Consider the following 10,315-nt stretch of genomic DNA (forward strand, 5'->3'; position numbering starts at 1 on the left):
AGCTTTGATGACTTATGAATCATCAACCTCTGAAGGTGTCAGAGGTTGCAACAACCTAGCCCCGGAAACGACATCCTCAGAAGAAGTCAGAGGATGGAGCAGCATGTCCTCTGAAACTTTGATAGCTTATGAACCATCAACCTCTGAAGGAGTCAGATGTGGGAACTACTTCTGAGCCACTGGAGTCTAAAGCATCTTCTAAAGATTGACTAAAGTCTGAAGATGCGGAATCTGAAGTATCAACTTCTGATGTGTATCAGTTGGTGAAAGTTTGAATTAAAGGAGCATGTTGTGTATTAATTCAAACTTAATCAGTTAGTTATTACTTTTATATATATATATATATATATATATATATATTAGTGTAATTTTGTAATCTCTCTTCAATAGTAATCTTCTCTTCTCATTCTTCTCTTCTCATTCAATATGCTTTACTCTCTATTCTTTCATTCCACTCCAATCCTCTCTATCTTTCTCTGAATTAACTTTCACATGTGCAAAGTGTGATAACACTAAGAAACTATCCAAACAATCCCTCAACCATATTCATTAAAAGTTTCCTGTGTGATTGAATTGAATTTGCCGAGGACTATTTCTTTATTATCTTCTAAAGCTAACGAGGAATTGAATTTGCTTATTGGTGAGATGGCATAGGACAAGACCACGTATGTGACACGAACTTGGCCCACGGCTTTCACTGTTATTAATAAGTACTACAATTGTTTGTTCACTATTCTGGATAGAATATAGTGATATGATATATAGGGACAAAATGATTTGGAATATTCTATATCAGTTCTTCATCAATATATAATTTGTTTGTTGACACCTTGAGTCCTTGACTGACTTGGATGTTTCCCATTACCCCCTCCATACTCCACATATTTATGGCAATTAAACTTTAAAACGTGCCTTTTTCCTTATTTGGTTACAGTTATTAATCTCGTTTGTCAAATGCCACATTTTAAGTTTATTTTAAATAAAAATCTAAACATGAAACAACTTATAATTCATCTTAATGCATGAAATGTATTTACCATGAATTTTGGTAATCAAAAGTTTGACAAACCAACCAAAAAGGAATTAAGCTAATGAATTATTCACAATAAGTTATACATAAACTAACTGAGAAAGAAACTAACAACAAATTGTTAACTAATTACATTTTAATACTGCGTATCGAAATTCCATAATGATGAAACTTGGGTGTCAAACATCTCGATCTCACCCCAGTTATCTGTGATGGAAGGAGAAGGAGAACGTAAAGGCTCATTTGCAATACTCAAAATCAAATCATGCATGTCGTCGAATTCTGTCCTAACATGATTATCATTGGAATGTTGCATGACCACTCCATCACCAACACTAACCTCACACTCACACTGGTTGTTGTCCTCAACAGCAAACAACTCAGCAGCTTCCATCGCTGCTTTCCTTATCTCCTCTGCATCATTCGACTCCGGCAACCTCAACCGCCATGCGGAATCAGCAAAATTAAGACAAGCTGATTTCCCCTTAAGAACGAGTGCAGCAACATCGTGTGCACGTGCAGCCATTTCAGGCGTAGGATAGGTTCCAAGCCAAATCCTTGATTTGCTGCATTTGTTACTGTTATTAGGAACTCGCATTTCACAAACCCACTTGTTATTGTTCCTCTTTCGTACTCCTCGATACACAGGGTGCCTTGTCTCCTTGAATACTCTTCTACCTGTTCGCCTCTTTGGTTTATCAGATGCCAAAAACGTTTCTGCATCATTACTGTTTGAGGAGTTTGTTTCTGAGGAAGAAGATGTATCTGAATGGTGGTGTGTGCTGCTGTAGTTCAACTCGCTAATCGATGATTCAAAAATATTCATCAGAAAAATGAAGTTGCTTATGTGTTTGAATGAAGTGAGTCAAGTGAGGAAGGAAGTGTGTGTGGAGAGTTTATTTGTATATAGCTTATTGCTGATCTGGCAAAGAAAAGGACCACGTATGTCACACGAACACGGGCAGGTTACTATTAAGTACTGTAATATAATTGTTCACTTTTATGGGACATAATACAAGTTGATATGATGATAACGACAAAGGTTGATTTGGAAAGTTCAATATAACTCCTTCTTTTCATAATGTTTGACACCTTTACTTGGCTGCTTCCTACTACTACCCATCCTGGATTAAAACTATGGAACACAAGGTTTAAAACGTGCTTTACCCTTATCAACTAACGAAACATGCCTAAGCACTACCAACTTCGCCCTTCATCAAGAATTTAAATTTCGCTAAAGAAAATCCTTTATAGTAATTGATTAATACTAATTTTTTTCCCCAATGAAAAGCACTCATTTGACCATGTGGCAAGCTTTTTTTTTCATATTTCTCAAAAATTTGGCTCATCCCTTTTATCTGGATAAAGATTTCGGTTACCGTCACTTTGTCCACATTGTCACTACCATTTTGCTTTTCAGCTTTATCATTGTTGCTATGCAAAAAAATTGACTACAACAGAAAATCGCCACCGAGTTTTGTTTGTTTCAAAAGAGGATAGAGAAAATATCGATAAAACTCTTTAAAGAAAAGAAAGTTGGCATCGCAATCAAAAATAGGATTCGGAAGTCGGTTATGCGAGGGGAATGTATTATCACCCCACACATCCGTCGTACTCGATGGAAACCATCTAGGTTGTCTACGGGAATGAGTGTCATTGTCTAAAAGTTTATTTGCTAAAAGGGAAAATAGTTGGTTTTTTTAATTATTGTGCTCGCCAAGGATTAGGGCCCTTGTGCCTACGTATCATCATCGTGAAATGAAGAATCAGAGCTCCGTAGTTCGGAGTAAAAAATGATTGTTTACTGGTTGTTTTTACCTTGAAAAAGAGTTTTCAGAATGATGTCATAAGGCGCAAAATATAGTATGATGAGTTGATGTTGTCTTTAGGTTTTTTATAAAAAAGGTGGTTAATTTGAATTGCACTACTACACGGAATGCACAACCCTAATTGTAGTTTATTACTTATTGAGTTTTGATTGAAAAAAAAGGCCGCTTAATGTTGGATCAAGGGTTTGCTTATTATTTTGAAATTGTGAGGTTGACATAATTCCTTAGAGCATCAAAAGAAAAACAAGGAGGAAAAGTACAATCAAAGGGAGAGGGGTACATGGAAAATTATAAGGGAAATAATGCGAGAAATAAAGGGTCTCGTTGTAAGGTATCCCAAGAGAAATCCTTATGTGTGCAAAGTGGCATAAGCTAACAAGTAGATAATGGACTCAAAATATATCTCCCTAGGGTAGTGTCATGAATGCCATTTTTACAATAAAAGATTGTAATTCTATGATGAAATTCCAAATCAAAGCAATAAGTCAAATATCATAATCTCAAGGTTCAAATGTAAGGGTCCTAACAAGTCCTCTAAGTCCAACATTAGGTCACAAATGACTCAACTTTTTGTCTTTTCATTTTATCATATTTTTGTTATTTTTCAATGGATTAGATAACAAGAAGTAAAACAAAATAGCTAAAAGCATAAATAAAGATGCATGAAGATGAGATAGATGACAATGATGAAGTAGATGATGATGATGGATGATAGTTGGAGTGCATGAAGCTGTAGCAGGGTATTCGTTACCATTAGAGATATTGACTAAGTCTAAGGTAAACCATACAAGTCGAGTCGCCACCGCCCTTCTATTTATCCAAAGGAATGGTTAGAAAGCGAACAAAAACCTAAAAGTTTTATCGAATCAAAAACTAGTAAAAATGTCAGAGATCTGGGTAAGGGGGTTGGTTATGCAATGAGAAGGTTTTAAGCACCAAAAATATCCTAGGTACTCCTAGGGAGCCCTTTTCACATTGGTTGTAAGGTTGGTATTTGGTGAAAATTTGTTTGTGCAAACATGACTGAAGAGATGAGAAAAGAATATACAAGTTTATTTACATTTTGTGTTTGAATGGATAAACCCATTGCCTACGTACCATCTTAAAAAAGATTAGGATCAAAACCTCGTAGTTCGGGGTAAAAATCTCAAAAATGAGTTGGTGAATTGATTGGTCCAAAAGCCTTAAGGTTTTTTGTTATCCAAGGGAGAAAACTCAACCTAAAACCACAATTCCACCATGTGAGGATAACTTCAACATGCTAGTGAGGGGTTAACCCTATAATAAGCATGGAAGACTCATTGTCCATCACTAAGGATATAGGTGAGAATTACATCTACCTTAAGGATAACTCAAACCTAATAGCTAAAGGTTATGAAAAGAGTTTGATTAAGAGAGTGGCCATTGAAACCACAAAGAAAAGTATTTGAGTGGGTGGTATTTACCAATGAAAAGTATTTACAAAATATGGTCAAAGTTGATTTAAAGGTTCAATTCAAAATAAGTGTTATGAAAAGAAGGTTTGAAAATCAAAAGCATAAGGCTTAGGTTTCTAATGTTTGAAAACAAGTGTTAAATGTTTGCACAAAGGTTTTGCCTTGGGTTAGAGTGGAGAGAAGAAGAAGAATGGCTAAAATCCTAAACATACAAGAGGTAAGGGATAAGAGAACAAGACCACAAATGGAGTTCCTCTCTTGAGATCATATTGATGATCCAAGTAGCTCCCATCCTTTGGAATAAGCAATCACATAAGCATAAACTCAAGCAATGAACAATCAAATGAACTCTTGGAAAGCTCCTCAATGTATCTTGGGTCCCTCTCTCTTAGAAGCTCATGACAATGGTCCCTCAATTTGGATCAAGTTGGAAATCCCTAGCACAAGAACACACACATCAAAAGATTCTAGCAAAACAAACAAGGAATGGACAAGAAGAGTTTAGAAGTTGGTCCTTTCGAAGGTCATCTTTCAACATTAAGCATTCTAAAGGCCCAATGCCTAGTTGCTCTTTGACTTTTATAGCACTCTAAAGGCCTAATGCCTAGTTGCTCTTTGACTCCAAATTTTGCATAGGGAAAGTCCTAAAGTCTAAGTCCATTTTGTCCAATTCTTTGCATTGTGGTCAACAACAATCAAACAAAACACAAGCACAAAAGTATATACAAAATCATGTGCTCAAGTGAGCAAAAGGGAAATTGCATAAACATAAACATGTGCTCAAGTGAGCAAAGGGAAAAGCAAATGAATAATATGTGCAAGAATAGTAAATTGCATAAAAGTAAAGAGCAAAAAGTAAATGTTAAGGGTTAATGATTAGTGTTAGTAGTTAGTGTGCCATAAGGCAAATTTAGCGCTACGTTAAGCAATCGTAATTGGACTTATGTAGAAGTCACAACTATCTGAGGCCGGTCAATAATAATGTAGGCAACAAAACAAGTTAGAAGTCTTGATTAGTGAACCAAGTTCCAACAACTTGCCATGCCAAAAAGAAGAAGAGAATTGATCTTGTATTGGTTTAAGTCCTTTGCATGATTTAGGAAGCAACCTATCCTTAATGCAAAGCCATTCATTTGATCAATTGATCAAGATGAATTAGATTTGAATCAAGGAAGATTAAGCCTCCCTAATCAATGCTAACTTATCAACCTTTAACTCATTGATCAAAAAGAAAGAAGAAGAAGAAGGAGATGAATGATGGATAATGAAAATGGAAAGAATAAAGTGCATTAAATGAAATGGAATGTACCAATCAACAAGTGTTGGTCAATGACATTGAGGATCATGGTCAAACAATCAAAAACAGAAGTGAGATGAAGATTGGAAGTCAAGACATGAACAAAATATTTTTAGCATTTTTAATATTTGAAAATAAACTTGAATTAAAATATTAAAGAAAGGTCAAATTTCAAAATCACTTCAAATCAACTTTGAAAGGTCCAAGTGATTTATCCCAAGTTCAACAAGGTCAAACAAAGTTTGACAAAATTTTTTAGCATTTTTAAAAGTCAGAAACTATTTTTAATCAATTAAAAATGAATAAAAACAACCTAATTGAACTAAAATCTCAAATAAATCTCAAATCAATTAATAAATTGATGAGAATATTTTTCATAGATCCATCATCATTCAAATAGGTTAAGAAAATATTTTTGTATTTTTTTGAATATCAAAAACTATTTAAAATGAATTAAAAATGACCAGAAAAGAGAAAATTCACAAAAAATATCAAATGATGAAATAAAAAATATTAAAAATCATTTTTAGAAACTAGAATTAAAAAGAGAAATAATGTAATTGGTCCCATATTTTTTGGATTAAAAATGAGAGAGTTATGAATTTTTGAAGTTAAATGAAATAAAAGAAATAAAATGGAAATTAAGAAAATCAGAAAAAAGGAGAGGCGTCTGATCAAGCCTCATTAATTGACGTGGCTGATCAAACGCTCCACATGCGCGTGCTCACCATAAGCCTTAGTCAATGAGACACACGAGGCATTAAAATAAGTCATAACAATTGATGGCCACGATTAGATCTGGAAAACGCATCTGATGGCTCAGATTTGATCTGGCAAAGAGACGGTGGTGTACACCACCGTCTTCTCCGACGAGGTTGCATTTTCCGGTGAGAGTTGCAGAGGTAAAAATCTTAATGAAAATGAGCGATCCTCATATCATTGGAAAGCTAGGGTGATGTACATCACCCCTGTACCATTAGTTTCTCTTCTAGATCCCTATAGTAAGAGAAATCAGAAGGAGAAAAATATGGTGTTCATACTGAACTTCATGGATTTCAACAATTAAGCACTCAATAATGGTGCCTCTATAGAGAGGACTTCAGACAACACAATAATAACAAGAAATAGGCAATGTATGATGAGATTCGAAGAGATCAAAGTTTGAAGTAAACCTCTGAAATGGAGAACTTAGGAGCACGAATTCTTGATGTTCAAGCTTGCAGTATGATCTCTGGATGAAGTGGGTGAAGGCTAAGGAACTTTAGATCTGAAATTTCAATCGAGGAGATCAAAATTTAGATCTGAAATTTGAGAGAAAATTGAGATTGTTCCTTTAGTGAGAGGTTGGGGAATCAATTCAGCAGGGTTTCAGGTGCCTTCAGGTTGAGTTTTGAAGTGAGCAATGCCTTCTATTTATAGATGGAGCTGATGCAAAGTCATGAAGAATTCATGTGCATGAGAATTTTGTCAAAATGAAACAACTTCAAGCCCTTCTTTTTTGATGATGCAAGATTCAAATGAAAAAACCTCCAACATCAAAGTTGTATACCTTTTCAAGACAATCAAGATGGACTTAAAGTTTGCATCATTTGGATTTTTGATGAAGAAGTTATGGGCACTTGAAGTTGGACTTTTTTGCCTTTCAATGCATTTGGTCCAAAGTGACCTATAATGTTTTGCATTATCACATCTATTTATTTTGAGATTTTGAAACTTTGTTCAACATAACATTTTAAGCATACATCTTAAGATTTCCAATGCATTTGATCACACCTCAAAATCATAAAAAATGAAAGAGTTATGTTCTTGGGAAGTTGTCCCAAAATTAGGGTTTCAATCAAAATGACCTATAATGTCTTGGAATAGGAGATGACCTTCCAAGATTCAAATCAATTTTTGATGAACATGAAAGTTGTTCATATTGTCCTTAAGAACATTTTTTCTTTTGGGATCATCTCCATTTGACTAACACATAAAAAGTTAGGTCTCAGTGCATTTCAAAATAGTTAGATGAATTGACTGATCAACTTCTCAAGTCCACAACTCATATCTTGATGAATTGATGATTGAGGACACTCAAACAAGCTCAAATATGCATGAAATGATGAATTATAGAACTTCCCTTGATTGTATTTGACCATGGGCTGAGGTTGCTTCATTAGCAAGGCATTGTGGGTGATCAGATGAATTAGGGTTTCCTTGAGGAACAAACCTCAAACCCTTTGACTTGCTTTGATCAAAATAATGAATTGAGGTACCAGGGAGGCATATTTGGTGGATGAGAGATTTGGGAACCATTTCCATGCTTGCCTTCATCTCCTCTTGGCCATATCATTGCACAAGGGATCACCTAGAAGCTTTGGGCCTTGTGATTGCTCAAGCTACAAACAAGAAATATTAGTGGCATATTTTTGTGCTTTTGGTTAGTAAATAAAATGAGAAAGCAATGATATATAATTCAAGCATGCTTGGTGATCTCAAACCTACTCACAAGAGGTCCCACCCAAAGGCAAGGGAACCCAGATGCTTATGATCCTTAAGGCTTTGCAAATGAAATGCTATGATGCCATGAGGGATCTTAGGGTCAAAATTGGGGTCTTACAGAAGCAAATAGCAAAATGTAGATGGCAAAAGGTAAAAGTTAGAGTTAGAATTCAAGTTACAAAAAGTAATCCCCTAGGGGTTCTCTATCCACAAGTTAAAGTGTAAAAATGGCACATTAAGGGATAATCTGTCATTGATTTAAAGTGTAAAAATGATCCAATGATCATTTATCAACATGTTATAATCAAAGAAGATTGAATCAACCAAAATGTACATCTATCAATAATTTGAAGTGTGGAAGATCTTATCACCCAAGCAATCACAAAAAAATAAAAACAAATTAAAATATAACAAGAAGATAGAAGTTAGTAGTTAGGTTAGATGGAGTTAGTACAATAGAATGGATCATCAAAGTACAAATTAATCAACTACTAAAAATACAAAATCAAATAAAAAACAAGAGAAATTGCAAAGTAATGTAAGAAATTAAATTGCAAATAAAAATGAAATTGAATTAAGAAAATAAGGCAAAAATAGAAGTTAATTTGCAATATTAATATTAATTATTAAATTGAAAATTAAATCAACTAAAATGTAAAAGAAAAATTAAATAAAATTACAAAATAATATTAATTATTATTTTGCAAAATATTAAAATGGATGAAAAACTAAAATCAAAATTTAATATCAACATAATAAAAAATCAAAAAATAAAAACAATTTAAAAAAACAATTAAAATAAAATAAAATAAATAAATCAAATAAAATAATAAAATGAAAAGGGGGTGCAATTGGAAAAAAGGGGCCAAACAATCTGATATGATCGCCCAAACACGCTATATGGAAGACCAACACTAACCCTTGGATCATAATACTTAAAAAAGTATGCAAAGGAAAGGCCCAGATCGAGAGGACCAAGCGGGTGCGCTTTTATCAGAGCCCATGTGACCATTGGGAGCCACATCACTTAACACAACCAATTAACGTGTGCCAAATAAAATTATTTGAATTCAAACAAAAAATGGAGGGAGATGAGTCACGAAGACTTCGTCTTCAACCTCCAAACATGTGAAAATCGAATCTCAACATTTCACCACTTGTCTTGGCTAACAGATGCTTCCTCCATGCTCAGAATCCATTCATTCAACTTGAGCATGTAGAATTTAAACTTACATTGTAAAAAACAAAAAACCTAAATAAAAAATTAAATAGCAACGACAAAGCAATAAGATCTCAAAATGTAGGGTTAATGATCAGTGGAGCACAACGAGCATTGCGGTAACTTATTTTAAGTGAAATGATGGTGGTTTCTACCTTGATGGAAAAGGTGACAGTTGTAGATTCCGACGAGTAAATGGAGCTCAGGTGAGAAGGATTTGAGTGGTTCTCATGGTCTGGTTAGCTTCAAGGAAGTTCAGGGAAGGTGTTTGGATGCTCAGGTTGTGTTAAAAGTGGCTTAAAGGTTCCAACCGAATACTCTATTTTGAAGCTTGTTCGTGAGTGATTTCAGCAGGGATTTTGTGGCTGCAAAGCTTGGGAAAATGATGGAAAACAATGCTCTATTTATAGGCAAGCTACATGTACCTCATACATGTGGAATGGTGGAGTAATCTTGGGAAATCGAAAAAGTGAAAAATGGAAACTTTCTCACTAAGTATTGATGAGATGGCATTTGAGAGTGTGTGCACATTCCTCCTCTCATTTATGTTGCATAGAAGAATCTTTTCCAATAATTTATGGGCCCCCAATCATTCTAGAAGCATTCTGATTATGCATTTTTGTATGGACCCGTGTTTGCTTCAAATCGTGTTTTGTGGACCTCATTTATTTTGATGCACATGCCTTTACATTTGACCTATAATTATTGCTTTCTATTGTTCTTGCACATGCCTTGGTCATTTGGGAAGGAATGCGCATTATTTTGGTGACTTATAGCAAAGGTGTATGACTGTTTGGCTTGGTCTGGTCTGTGCACACAACTTGGCATGATACCATGTTTAGGCTTGGGCAAAATGAAATTGACTTGTGCATTTTAGGCCAAACTTAGGCCAAAAAATCATTGTCGTGATCTTAAAAGGATGGAAAAAGAATTATGACAAAACGAGATTTGAGGTGAGAATGGCATAGGTGTAAAGTAGTGGTCATGGCATGGTTTTGGGCCTACCTTGGCAGCTTGACT

At 34.7% G+C, this 10,315-nt stretch overlaps 1 protein-coding gene across 1 annotated transcript; it reads right to left on the minus strand.

Annotated features, from left to right (window-relative positions):
• Window positions 1-1,074: 1,074 nt before the first annotated feature.
• LOC127120703 (dehydration-responsive element-binding protein 1E) lies at window positions 1,075-1,898 on the minus strand. The gene has a single exon (XM_051051226.1). The coding sequence runs from the start codon at window positions 1,854-1,856 to the stop codon at window positions 1,167-1,169; it is 690 nt and encodes a 229-aa protein (XP_050907183.1). The 5' UTR covers window positions 1,857-1,898; the 3' UTR covers window positions 1,075-1,166.
• Between the last annotated feature and the right edge of the window lie 8,417 nt (window positions 1,899-10,315).

Source organism: Lathyrus oleraceus, chromosome 2 (assembly GCF_024323335.1).
Source record: "Lathyrus oleraceus cultivar Zhongwan6 chromosome 2, CAAS_Psat_ZW6_1.0, whole genome shotgun sequence".
In the NCBI taxonomy this organism is placed as follows: Eukaryota; Viridiplantae; Streptophyta; class Magnoliopsida; order Fabales; family Fabaceae; genus Lathyrus; species Lathyrus oleraceus.